This window comes from Chinchilla lanigera, unplaced genomic scaffold (assembly GCF_000276665.1).
Source record: "Chinchilla lanigera isolate Chin_1 unplaced genomic scaffold, ChiLan1.0 scaffold00001, whole genome shotgun sequence".
NCBI lineage: Eukaryota > Metazoa > Chordata > Mammalia > Rodentia > Chinchillidae > Chinchilla > Chinchilla lanigera.
This window is the reverse complement of record NW_004955402.1, coordinates 4,914,725-4,928,925: the sequence shown is the minus strand read 5'-3', so window position 1 is coordinate 4,928,925 and position 14,201 is coordinate 4,914,725. Positions and strand designations below refer to the sequence as shown.

At 46.2% G+C, this 14,201-nt stretch overlaps 1 protein-coding gene and 1 long non-coding RNA gene across 2 annotated transcripts in view; both read right to left on the bottom strand.

Moving 5' to 3' along the window:
• Positions 1 to 1,473, bottom strand: part of L3mbtl4 (l(3)mbt-like 4 (Drosophila)) — a 240,963-nt gene extending 239,490 nt beyond the window's left edge. Inside the window, 2 exon segments of the mRNA XM_013518523.1 lie at positions 392 to 435; positions 1,391 to 1,473. Of these exon segments, the coding sequence (XP_013373977.1) occupies positions 392 to 435; positions 1,391 to 1,473 (127 nt within the window).
• Positions 1,474 to 3,321: 1,848 nt separating this feature from the next.
• LOC102005533 overlaps positions 3,322 to 14,201 on the bottom strand; it is a 94,608-nt gene continuing 83,728 nt past the window's right edge. Inside the window, exon 5 of the long non-coding RNA XR_259028.2 lies at positions 3,322 to 3,529. This is a non-coding gene — a long non-coding RNA (uncharacterized LOC102005533). The remainder of the gene's footprint in view (positions 3,530 to 14,201) is intronic.

Genomic DNA, 14,201 nt, shown 5'->3' with positions numbered 1-14,201 from the left:
GAGAAACTCTGAGAAGAATGTGACTGCACGGGCAGGCTGGGTGACAGAATGCAGGACTCACACACAGGATCCAGCACTTTGCCGAAGTGCCAGAGACCGCCTTGCTCTACAAACCAGCCTCACTTCATCCCAATACCCAACAGCTGATACCATCCTGGGGGCACAAAGACAGGACCCTTGCCCTAGGATGCTGACGTAGGTGAGGAGAGTCCACAGGTCTTGCTCCTAAGGTATAACACGCTTCAGTTACAATTGGCTCCATGGAAGCTCCACTTCAATCCCTACTCCTGTTCGTGGCTTCTGAAAGCCTCAGACCTTGGATGGTGGTGCAGTCAGGCTGGTGTCTTCTGGGTCATCCTCCGATTGTGGACCTGAGCCAGGCTGCACTTACCCTCAAGGGCCATGGCCCAGTCCATCTCCTGACCTGCAGCAGCTCTGCAGCAAGGACACAGGATGGTCACAGCATAAGGGGGAAAGGCGGCTGTGAATTAGGTCCATGCCAACTCTCTGAAAAGATCTTCTGCACTTGGAACACCAAGAGGCCTGCTAGACATCATTCACCGTGACTGATGGGTGCTCAACACAGAGGCACCGTGCAGAGACTCGGGAGAAGAGGAAGGAGTGCTCTCTTATGCTCACACACTTGTGGTGAGTGAGCACTTATGTCTCATCGGGTGACAGGAACACGGGGCGGGAGCAACCTGAATACGAGGCAGGAGCAGCATGGCTCTTGCCTATTCTAGGGCAGCAGTCCACAAACCCACACATGGAATGTCTGGTGGAGGCTCCTGGGCCACACGTTTGCAGGCCCAGAATGTTTCCTGAGGCTCTGACCTGGCAGATCTCAGGAAGAGCCAAGCGGCTCTGCTTTCCGGGGCTCCAGAAGAGCATCTCATGTGAAGAGTGGGCCAGGAACCTGTGCTCTCCCTGTTTCCACTTTCCACACCGCGGCCACCGTACTGCTCTGTTAGGGAAGCCGCTCGCCCAGGACACAAAAGAACATTCCATATTTCTGAACATAAGCTATGCCAGGACTTGGTATCCCTTCCTCTTCCTCTTTGCTATGTCTCTTCTCCTCAGTCTACTGCCACAGCTGCAGTTTCAAACATCAACCCTCACACACAATAACAAGCATTAGAGGCAACACAACAGGTGCTGTTGAAAGGTAAAGCAAATACGCAGCACTGGCTCCTTGCTGCGGACTAAAGTGCACTACAGGTACGTAAGTGTCAGGTGATTTTTCATATAAGTTTCTCCTGAAGCGGTATCAGTTCAGACCAGAAAGAATAGAAAGGACAACAAAAAATTTGATACCGTGGGTATAGTGATCCCCTACAGCCACGAGACTCCCCATGCCAATACTCCTTTGGTCAGTCATTGCTCTGTTTACCTTTTTGTTGGGTATTCCACAATGAGGGGAGGTTGGCGCCCCTCGCAACAGCTTACCTGAGCCACCACCTCGACACAGTGCATGAGAACTGCAACCTGGCACTTGGGTGGACACGTGCAAGTAGGACGAGCTGACAAAAATAAAGACTAACACTTAGCAATCATCTGTGTGCAGTTTGGACCCAATGCCTTTTACGTATCCTGCAGTAACCCACAGAGATGGGCAGGGTACTTTCTTTACAGATGAGGGAACTGAGGCACAGACAGGCTGGATGAGTACAGCTGGGCGTGGCAACGCTGGGCTCCAAACCCAGGCTCCAGCACACACCGAAACACGAAGGCTCTGGTCAGCTCTGCAAATTCAAGCCCAGCCTGCAAATTCAAACAAGTTGGTGGGCTATGCAGTCAAACAATTTCAGTATGGTTAAATCTCCTAAGTGTTTATTTCTTGCAAAAATATAGGACATTCCATGGCTGACCTTGGCAAACAGCTCCAGAGGTGCTCCTATCGCACTCTGTTCTTTCAGGTATTGCGTCCAAGACCCAGGGTCCTAGGCAGCCACCATAGGTGCTGCGAGAGAACACACAGCGACCTTTCTAGAAGCAATTCATGACAAGAAAATAATAAATTTCATTGAAGACAAACTTAAGAATCAGATTCATTAGGTCAATGAGTAGAAGACCCAGCAAGTGAGAAGATCCTTCTCCCTCACTTCCTCGACACAGGTGTAAACTCACCTGGCCGCTCCAACCCCACTCAGTCTGCCTGAGTAGGCCACGGGCACAGCCCACCCTCTTGTAGACGCCTGGCGAGTGCGTCCGGCAGGAGCCCTCCAAGAGGGTGGACAGGTACAGGTTTTCTGGGAAACTGTTTGATTAATTTAAAGAGAAATAGCCTGAAAAATTGTTGATACCTGTTCTTGGTGTGGATGACAACGGGTACAGCCCACTGAAGGGCAACATGGCAGTATTTGTCCAAAGCCTAAAACATTATTTCTATCATCAAACTAGAAATTCTTCTTCCAGGAAAGTTGTCTTCATGAAATCACAGTGGATGTGCCCACAGGGCAAACCACAGGGTTTTCCTGCTAGAACTCTGCATAATAATGAAACACCGGCAACAAACCAAAGGTCCGCCAAGGGGGAGTTAATTACATGCACTGCACAGACGTGTCATTTTGATAGCAGGCAGAAAACTACACTGTAGAAGACCGTCTATTGACAGAGAAAGTTTATGTTCATGACACACTGCTAAGCAGGGAATAAAGAAGTTAAGAAAGAAAATGATCCTTTTTGGTAAATATGTGTTGGATGTTTACAAGATTAAAATTATTTATATTAAAATCTTGAATGAATCACTTTTAGGTGCCGGGAATATAAATAATTTCTTCTCAGTGTTCTTCCTGCACTGTTTTTCTGCTTTCCAAATTTTCTAGAAGAATAGCTAATCACTGTAATTCAATAAAAGTGTCACTTTTAAATAATAAAAATCTAGCAAAAAGAATTAATAATTGCTTTTAACTCCTACATCCCAGGAACATCTCCAGAGTTACATGAAGAAGAACATCAGGCACAAGCGTACCTCAGTGACGATCACTCTGAGGGGATGAGCGCGGGGGCCCAGCACCGCTGTGCAGGGTGAGGGTGCTCGGTCCCTCCCGCACCCCTGCACCGATGCGAACCAGCACTAACGCGGGAGGAAGGTGAAATAAACCACAGCACGTAAACCCGTATGAGTCTGAGATCCCGAAATCTAAATTGCCTTTAAGAAAATTAATAATTGCCTTCGGAGTTGAATGGGTTATACAAAAATCTAAGGACACAAAGCAGCACACATCAGATGCTCTGTTGTGTCCCTACTTGTCTAAGTGAAACCTGAAATGAGCCAGGCTCAGAAAAGACAAGTATCACATCCCCTCACTTACACACGGAACCTGAAGAAGCCGAGCTCTCAGGAGCAGAGGGGCACAGACGGGCGCCAGAGGCTGAGGAGAGGGTGATGAGGTGTTTGTCAGGGGCACAACCTCTCACTTAGAAGGAAGGAACAGGTTCCAGAGATCGACTGTGTAACACGGGGACCACAGTGAATAGTGTATCGCAGGCTCCAAATTGCCAGAAGAATCCATTTTTAATGTGCACACTGCAAAAACAATGAAAAGTACTTAACATCATGGCTATGTGAATTAACTTGATTTAATCTCTCTATATAAACGCATATCAGCATATCTCATTGTATCCTATAAATGAATGCAACGATTGTCGGCCAACTTAGAGAAGAGGTCAGTACATGTAAAACACTGTATGTATGAAAATGTTCCCTTGTTCCCATATTTATAAAGCACCTTCTCTGTGCCAGCACTGGGCATGCATGTGTGTCCACACAGGCACACACGCTCTCACAGAAAAACAAAAGGCAAGGAGGAGCAAAGCAGTTCACCAAGCCTAGACCACGATGGTAGAATTAATGTAAAGACTCTTTCCATTTTATTACTTTGTAGATTTTTTAAATCCTCTACAAGTGTTCTTACTTAACCACACACCCCTCCCCATACATGCAGGGAGAAAAGAACTGGCCAAGAAGTGCTGAGTACTAATGCTAAGGCGATCTTGCTGCAAACTGACGGGAGACGTCCAGGCGGCCAAGGTCACGCACAGCAGCACCGGCAGTGGGAGGGGCTGCGAGTCTCCTCCAAGCCCCACGAGCTTCCACAAAACCACTGGCTGACGGGGTGACAAACGCAAACTCCACGGGCGGGAAAGGGATAATTTGTGGAGACTCTTACTCGTGAAAAAATATATTCTGATTTTTCTAGTATGCCCAGAGGAGTGTTGTCCATGGGATAAAACTATGTGCTGTCCTTCTTGTGGCGAATGACAAATAAGAAATGCGTATTATTTTCTCTTGGATAGCCATGTATATCACTGAGAACAAAAGAGTCATTGAAACTCAGGCAATAAAGAAAAACACGTCAATTTGTATTACTAAAAACCAACACCAAAGTATGGATGTTACCATTCACTCTTATTAAAAGCACTAATTAGTTATTGCTAATAAATCCGATACTAATGATGATAACTGTTGAGCACAAAGGAGTCATTAAAGGGTACCAACAGAACTGTCGTCAGGGGCTTTTTCCCACTCTGCCTGAGAACACTGTGACGTCACCCAGCGACTCCCTCAGTCAGTCGCCCACCCAGGGCAAGGCTGAGAGGCCGCTGCTCTTCCCGCACCTCCCAAAGATGTTTCCCGTTGCTGAGCCGAGAAAGCCACTCGGCAAACCCTGAAAGCGCTCTTGTAAAATTACTCAACGTCCTTATTTTCACACAGGCATTTTACTGCATTACAATTATGTGCTTTACAAAAAAAATAATAATAACAGTGGCATCGGCTGTAAAGCAAACATATCTCATCTTCTACAACAGCTGTGTTCTTAAAAAGACTGTGTAATTTCTCAATTTAATCATATTTCCCATTGTCACACATTATGATTTCACCAGAAGTAAATTATATCTTTTATGATTATATCAGTAGGCAAAGAACCTTTTAAGATTTATTATAAAAATACACAATATCAGGCAATAAGAACTTTCAATAAAATAACTATTTTAGCAAAGCAAGAGAATACGACTGGCTGGGGGAGGGGGGGCTGTAATCCCAGCTACTTGAGAGGCTGAGGCAGGAGAATCACAAGTTCCAGGCCACAAAATTTACAGAGACCCCTATTATAATTTAGAGACTCCTACCACAGAATTTAAAAACAATAAAATAAAATAAATAAGCAGGTAGGGATGAAGGCCAGTAATAGAGCACCCTTGGGTTTGACCCTAATACTGCAAAAATTTTTTTAAAATACAGATTACTCTGCAAAGCAGCTGGGGGAACCCAAGCTCCCCTGCACCCTCCACGAGGTCCTGACACTGACCCCAAAAGTCCATGTGCCCCTGTCTCTCCCATGTAGCTTCCTTATTTCCCACAGGGAGGACCTGAGCCACAGTCAACCGCTTCACTTGTTTTGCCTTAGAGTACCAGCCTCAGAAAGAAAGGGCTCTGTCGTTTTGCTGTTCTGCCCGTCCCCAGAGCCGAGATTCTGTCTGGCATAAATATTTGCTGAATGAATTAGAAGCAAGCAGGTGGGCAGCACAGCACCTGGGCCTTACAGATGTGTTCAAGGATATCTGCTTGGCCAACTCATTTCCCAGCTTCCTGGGGTGGCAGGAGCTGATTAGGACACCCCACTGCTTCCGCACTTTGTTACAGTTTCTTTGGCATACTGCAGATGTGGTATTCGTTTCATAGGTGCAACATTTTCAGCCCTGAATTCCATTTATTTTAACTATATTCATTGGCTATAGCAATATGTTCCAATTATTATTCTTTCTGCCAAACAATGTAGAATATATGTTTTATTATAAATGGTAATTACTTGTCACTTAATATATACCTAGTATAGGACAGGTACTGAACTAACCAGTTGGGGTATGTATGTGTACTGGTACACGTGTGAGTATGTATGTGAAAATGTGTGCATTTCTATTTATTCTTATTCTGCTTTTTGAGATAAGTCTTCCTACATAGTCCAGGCTGGCCCCAAACTCCTGGGCTCAAGTGATCCTCCTGCCTCAGCCTCATGAGGAACCAGGATTATAGAAGCGTGCCACAATACCCAGCTTCCTTTTATTCTTTACCACATTAAGTATTAGGTTAATGACTTAATGTTGTACTTACAGTTCTTATCCCAGGCACGCCTCTTGTATAATAATGCCTCACTTCAGCACACACAATTAAGATACATCAGGAATGCTAGAAACTGAGAACTTTTCAATGTAAATGCAGAGTAAAATTAAATCCGCAGGGCAATGAATAAGCTGACTTATGGAGAGCAGCTTTGTATACTTGATCAAAGCTTTTAAAAGTCAGGTTGGCAACATATGTTTCTGACCGAAAACAGGGTGTTAATATTCACTGATTTATTCACCCTACCTTTCATAGTTTATTCTAAAAATACAAAAATACAAATGTAAATGCAGCCTTTACAACAGCATGGACTGGGAAAACATCTAAATAACCAATAACAGGAGTCAAAGACATTACAGTTGTGAGGATCGCATACTGCTTTGCAGCTTATATGGGCATCACCATTAGAACTGTACGTGCTTACAGGTGAGTACAATCCACAAAAGCAAATGAAGTTCGTGTGTTAAGGTGACGACAACCATAAAGACAAAGACAGATCAACCGGCCAGTGAGGACCCCAGTTCCTTTTCATATTTAGACAGCTTATTACACACATGACAGCCAAGGGGCCAGCATCCCCAGCCCCTGGCATGGGGCGACACAGACACCAAATGGACCAGACCTCCTCCTAGATGGTCCGGTGCCCTGGACTGCAGCTGCACCCTGCTCCGGCCTCATCAGAACAGGTGGGTGTGAGGAGACTGTGTTCACATCAGCCTTCTGAGAAGGACAGTAGAAGTGGCCCCAAATCCGGGGAGGACCCCAGGGCCTTCCATCACGATACCAAAAGCCTATGGCCCCACCTTGTCTTCCAGCCTCTGCGGGGATGTGCCAGACCCCAGGGCCAGGGCAGACCACTTCCTATGAGGATGGGTGGAATCCATGGATCAAAAAGTAGAGCTGCAACATCTCTGTGTGGATATACGCAGGCTGTCTCTTTCTTTGTCCAACAGTATTATCTGGGCTGAGGATGTCTGTTTGCTTTCTTCCAAATCCAAGCAAAACTTCCATTGGCATCACTGGGAAGTCCAGCATGTCTGGTTCACTGGCCTCAGCTGAAGGTGCAGATCAGCAAAAGCAGCGGCAACTTCTTCCACAGGAAGTGCTAACTAGGGTCGCAGGGATGACACATGATACTGTCCAGCCACTTAACATCACACTGCTCCACCCACTCCTTGAGATCTGTTGGCTACGTAATCAGATTGGCAAGAGCAAAGGCAAGAAATTGAAAATAAAGAATACAGAAAAAGTATGAGTCCAAAAACAGCTGGAGAAAGTAAGATGGCAGAGGTAAGTTCATCGGCCAAAGCATTATGAGATTCAAGAGACGATGGAAATTGCTTTTAGTGTGCAGCTTGTGGATAATCTGTTACTACTGCGGGAGGCGCAGCAGCTGTGAGCAGGTCACAGTCTGCTCCTGCTCCTATGATGCCACAAAACTACGGCCACAACAGGGTCTTCCACTGGTCCTAACTCTCGAGTTGGCTACCTGAGATACAGCACCACAGGACCCAGCCTCATAGGGGTAGGAGAGCGAGCTGCTCCCAGACTTTGCATTTTGAAATCAACTACAGAATTAAGTGTCCAAGGGAGGGCAATGCCAGCAGGGAGTTCAACTCTGGGCCAGGCAGCACAGCAGGTGCGTTAGCTGCTAAGAGAAACTGATGTGATGGTGTGCAGATACAAAAGCTCAGCAAAGCCAAAGCCAAGAAGGAGCAGGCTCGGTGCTCAGAAACGATTGGAGGCTGCTGCGGTAACTTTCCTCTTTTTATTTTAAAGAGAAAAAAAATCAGTAACAAAATAACAACAAAGTCAAAAGCAAAACAACACAGAAACAATGGAAACAATACAAGATTTCAAAACAAAATGATAGGAATTAACAATGGTTGTTATATTACATATTGTTATCTTCAATGAAGTTGCTCAGATTACCAGATGTAAGAATGCAAGATCAATCAAACCATTAAAGAGAATAAAGAGTAACCAAAAAAAAAAAAAATAGAAACAATACAGAGCTTCACTAAACAAGATAGTAGGAATTCAGCAGTGGTTGTTATATTGCATATTACTGTCTTCAGATTAGTTGTTCACATTACCAGATATAAGCATGCAAAACTGGTCAAAAAAATTTAAGCATTAACTGTTCCTCTCCATAAACCAATAGACATCAGCAGCATAATTATCCCAGTTATTCTTGTATGTACATATATATTTTCCCCTTCCTTCTTTCTTTTCTCCCTTCCTTCATCCTAGTTGTTGCTTCCCTTTGAGCAATTTCTTTCCCTTTCATCATATTTATTGTGCCTTCAGGTTTTACTTACTCTTTCAGGTTCTTACACTAGGGAGATTATATGATGTTTACACATGTGAGACTGATTTATTCCACTTATTAGTATGGTCTCTAGTTGCATCCATGTACCTATAAAAGCCTCAAATTTCTCTTTTTTATAGCTAAGTAATACTCCATTGTATAAAAATACCATATCTTTTTTATCCATTCCTCAGTTGATGGGCATCTGGGTTGTTTCCAAGATTTAGCTATGTTGTTGTGCTGCTATAAACATGGGTGCGCATATATCACTGTGGTATAATGTTTTCAGTTTTTCTGGAAAAATACCCAGAATAGGAATATCTGGGTTAGGTGGAACCTCTGATCCTCGTTTTTACAGTAACTTTCTTAATGGGGTGTGCATACAGCCTTACTTAATGACACACAGGCATGCTGCCGGGCCAGATGGACAGGAGACCGCTAAGCTACATAGTGCTCAGCCCCCAGAGTTCTTTGACGGTGCCTGTCGTGTGGAGCCGGCTCTGGGGTAGTATACACTTGTGAAAGGGGCCACATGCAGAAGACTAGACACTCCTCAGCCCTGAGGGCTTTAGACTATGGAAACCATCATGGCTTCTGACTTCGTCATTTCACATCTACGTTTCTGAATGCCTACATTGACTTGCATTAATAAAAATCTCTGTTTTTTTCAATTCTCTGCATGAATATACTTCCATAAATGTATACTGTTCTAATTCTTAACTTTTCCTTTAAAATTGTAAAATAAAAAGCATGGTATGTTGTTCACATATAGAAAGAAGCCCTCAGTGTTACCAGCCCTAGGATTTTTTTATACCTTAAAAAGGTTTAACTTGCAAAGATACCTCATTAGGATCCCCAATACTAGACATACCAGCAGCAGAACTGTTCTGCAGGCTCCCCCCTCTGATACCCAGCCTTCCAGGCCCTTGTCTTGGTTACTTTTCTCTTGCTGCTGAGACAATACCTGATGCCCAAAATGAAGCAAGGATAGGTTTATTTAGTTTACAGTTTGTGGAGATTTCAGTCCACACTTGGCTGGGTCCAAGGCAGAGTGGCACATGGCAGAGGCCTACAGTTCATGGTGGCAGAAGACAGCAAAGGTACCAAGAGCAAAAGAGAGGAGCAGCACCTGGAAAAGCAAGCCTCTTTCCCTCCCTTACGTTGTATGCAAACTACCCACCCCAGGAGCAGGGGTAGCACTCACACCCATAATCTGAGCATTGGACCATGGATCAATCATAAATCTAGAAGCCCACCCCATGACTGCATGAGGATTTGGGGAACATCCAGACACAAACAATAACAGCCTCTCACATCAGACAGCACAGACTGGAAAATCAAGGAGCCAGGAAACTTTCTCTCTGCAATAAACACGACGAGTTCAAGGAAACCACACAATGTTCACTTGGGCACTTTCCTTATCTCTGGGACAAATACCCAACACCCATAACTTAAAGGAGGAGAGAGGTTTATTGGGCTCACAGTTTGTAGAAGCTTCAGCTCTTGCTTGGCAGCCCAGCAACGAGGCAGGACAGCATGGCAGAGGGACAAGGCAAGGAAAGCTGCTTACCTCATGGCGCCCAGGAAGCAGAGAATAAAGGGAGAAGCCAGGACGGAGGCGAGCCCTTCCAGCCCACACCTCCAGTGACCCGGCTCTTCCAACCAGACCCCGCTCCTAACTGCCAGTCAGCTTGGAGCCCCATGACCCAGGCACTGTCCAAAAAGTCCCGCCTGTGAGTGCGTGATGCTCTTAGGGGACATCTAGGTACAAACCATAACAACTGTAATTTTGTGAACTAAAATTTAAAACGGTAGGGGGCAGAGAACGAATAAATGATTGCTTTTAAGGCTAGAACCATATAAGTTTTAAGACTCATGTCTCAGAGCAGTTCCATTAGCCGTGAACCAAACACTTCACACAGTATTTCAACTGCCTCCCTCCCTCCCTTCCTCCCTTCCGAGAGTATGTGAGAGACAACCGTCGGTAGCAACCAACAGGTTTTGTAACGCCCTGCTATAACAGTGCCTTCTTTTGTGGTACCAAGCAGAAGTGATGGGATTTTCCTTCCCACTGCGGGTGAGAACCCCTGACTCACTGGTTCCAAGCTGCCATTTCAGTAACTCACAGGTCCCTGCCACAAGGAATTCTCTGTGCTCCATTCACAACCGTTTTCCCATGCACACCACGCTGCTTCCTGTTTCAGCCTCAGAGAATTTAAAATTCACATCTTGCTCAGCTCCCTGGGCAAAGCAGGAAGCCAGTGCTGGGAGCCACACAGAGAGCTTGCCTGCTGCCCCCGCACGGCATTCCCCTTGGGGAGGACACACACTTCCGGACAGATCTGTGTCACTCACACCCTGCCACACAGTGAGGCTGGATGGCTTGGTGATTACACAAGCAGGCATGAGTGCTCATTTGCACCACTTAAGAGATGCAAAGGACGCATCTAAGAAAGAAAGTGAAGGGGGATGAATTCTAAACAGAGAACACCTCTGGGAAGCCACTGCTTTTTGAGACAAACAGAAATTTTGCAAACAGCTTGCAGCAGAAGCAAAGCAAGAGAGGCTGGAAAATCAAGAGCTGCCTCTGCAAACAACAGAGTCTGGGAAGGCTGAGCCAAAGCCTGGGGGAGACACAGAAGGGAGACCGGACTGCAGGACAGGCAGGGATCAGAAGACCAGGAAAAACACGCAAAGTCACCCTAAGGAGTTCAACCTTCATCCCTGTGGTTTAGAGAAGCATTAGCGGTGGTTGGATGGTGGGGAGCCCATCACAGTTTCCTTTGTGAGCTGGCATCAGGCAAGGCTAAAATAAATGTGAGAGCAAAGACTGGAGGGAGGATGACAGCAAGATCACCTCAGTGCGGCCTGTGGGGTGTCTGCTGAAGACGGGCAGGCGAAGACGAAAGAGACGCAGAAATCCCACCCTCAAGCCACGGCCAACAACTGCCGACAAGAAGGGTGCCTGGCAGAGAACTAAAGCAGAGACGATGCTGGGCCCCAGAGGACAGGAGTGGGTGGAGGAAGCCAACAGAATGCTGGAGAAAAATGATCAAAAATTATTTTCAAAGGCATAGAACTTTAGGTATGTGGAATCATCTGTGAGAAATATGTATCCAACAAGAGACACTGGATAAAATACCAAGAAAACTGACCGAAGGCCAGAACACGAACGGCCCCAGCAGAGGTGAGAGAGGAGGGCAGGCAGCCTAGGGATCAGAGGGACGCCCAGAGGCCTAGGGGCAGAGGGCCAGGAAGGAGGTCCCAGGACACACAGCACAGACAGAGAGCTCCCAAGAGCCAGGAGATCAACACTGTCGAAGCATCAAAATGGCTAGGTAAAACTAAGACGGGAAAGACATCCGCTGGCTTTGAAGTGTGATTGTCCCTGGAACCTCAGAGAGAGCTGCAGTAGAGAGACAAGATCAGACGTCAGACTAAGAGACCAAAGGCAAAAATGACAAGTTAGGAAAGCAGCAAGAGCAGACCATTTCTGATGAGTTTGAAGATCAGAGAAAGAGGCATATGATAGGGACACAGGAGAGAAGGAACGGTGTGGACGCTTTTGTTCCTTGTATAAAATATAGGGAGTACAAGGAGAAAAGAGTATTTCAGTTCACCAGCTGGGGAAATGCACAGAGAGAGCCAGGAGGCCCTGAGAAGTGAGGAGGTCATGCTTGGAGGAGGTACATAGGGAGAGATCCTGAGAGCACAGGTAAGGGGAGAGCCCTACTATGGCTTGGAAATAGACTGCTCTCCAAAGGCCCCTGCCCCAGGCTTGGTCTGCAGCCCGTGATGCCACTGGGAAGCAGCAGAACCTTCAGTCTGTGGGACATGGTAGGAGGAACATGGGTCATGGGGCATGCACTTGAGAAGATACTGGAACCCAGTCTCAGTCTCTCTCTCTCCCTCCCTCTCTCTTTCCTAGAAACCATGAGGTAATAGCCTCCCTCACCACACACTCCTGCCTGCCTCCGGGATACTCAGCCTCACACAGGCCCACTGAGATGAGGCTAAGCAGCCATGGACTGAACCCTCTGAAGCATGAGGCAAAATAAGTCTCTCCTTCTTTTACGTTGTTTGTCTCGGGGTTTGTGTCCCAGCAAGGGAAAGCTGATGAACACAAGCTGGGGTTAAAACAAGGTAGGTAGGAAAAGATACGAAGAACAGGAGTTTTAGGTGCCAGGGGAAAGATGGATGAAACCACGTAAAATAGCCTCATTCTCCCTCAAGCACAGGATGGCAACTGCTAGGAGTGACGGTTGGGTGGTACGTTTGGATGCAGGAGGACAGGGAGGGTGGTGGACGTTCAGTCTGAAGAGAAGGAACACAAAGCAGGCCTGGCAGCCGCACTCATTAGCTGGTGTCTTTGCAGAGGAGGTGACCAAGGCAAGCAAGGATCTTCTCCAGCACTCTTGGCAGTCAGGAGATGGGAGCAGATGGTGACGTTTGCAGGCAGCTGGAGCCGTTGAGGAGAAGGCCGAAAGGATAGGAGATGCCAAGTCAGGAGAGGAGCAGAGTTAATGTTCAAGGGGCCCCAGTGGGCGTGGGAGGCAAACGGAGTCAGACAACAGCTGACCAAGAACAAGAAGAAATGGAAAAGCTAAAATAGAAGAGGATGTGGTTGTTGTTGTTGTTGCTCCTGCTCAAGAGTCCATCAAATTGGATAAGAAAAAAAATAAGACTGTGATGAAGAAGGGGATTGCAAAATTCAAGATGTGGAGAATCAACAGTTCGTTCAATAAACATGCTGCTGGCAGTGTCCAGAGCATTGCAATACATGGGCAGAAGAAAAACGCAGAAAAAGCCTGAGTTAGTGAAGAGAAGAGGGGTGTGCTATGCAAGCGATCCTAATTCATGGGTTTCAAAGTGTGGTCACCACCTGGGAACTTGTAGGAAATGCAAATTTGGGGATCACACACCAGAATTAAGGAATTAGCATTCTGGTTTTTTTTTAGCAATCTGTCTTAATAAGCCCTCCCAAGTGAATCTGATGTGCTAAAGTGTGAGAGTCATTGCTCTAATACAACATGAAGCAGAGGAAGAAGGGACCCTGCTGGAGATCATCAGAGAAGGCTTTCTGAATGATGCGTCAATGCCTTTCCCAGCATGGCACCCAGACCAACAGCATCAACGTCACCTAGAAAATGGCTAGGAATAAAACTTGGGGCATCAGTGAACTGTGGGAATCTCCTCAATCAGAGGCTCTGGGGCCAAGGACCAAGATCTGTGATCACAGTGCTTCAGATAACTCACCTACCTCACTCTCTCAGAGGGAGGACAGGCCCCTGATTCAGGTGCCCAAGGACAGGGGCACCACATCTCTGCCTTGAATCTGTGGGGGTCTCCACCCTCCCCCAATATATATTTTTATCGTATAGCTCATTGCCTAAGCAAGCATGAGCAATATCCTTTCCTGAAAGACACCACCCTATGAATTTGTCTGTGAAGACGGTGGATGGTTTTTAAGCAAACAAGTATCATGATATGTTTTGAACTACCTCTCCGCTGTGACCACTGCAATTTTGGTAGTTGTTTTTATTCTTTTAAGATACTACTGGTGGCAATTCTAGAGATGGTGGCTAGAATAAGAAAAAGACACAGATAACAGAGATGTCGTGAAGGAGATTACAGGATACACAGGTGTGGTGCGGTGGGGTGCTGTCTTGAGACAGCTGCTGTAGGATTGAGAGGAGCAGAAAGGATTCAAGGAGCTGTTTGAATGAGATTTGACAAAAATGGACAGTCAATGAGATGGGGAAGGCA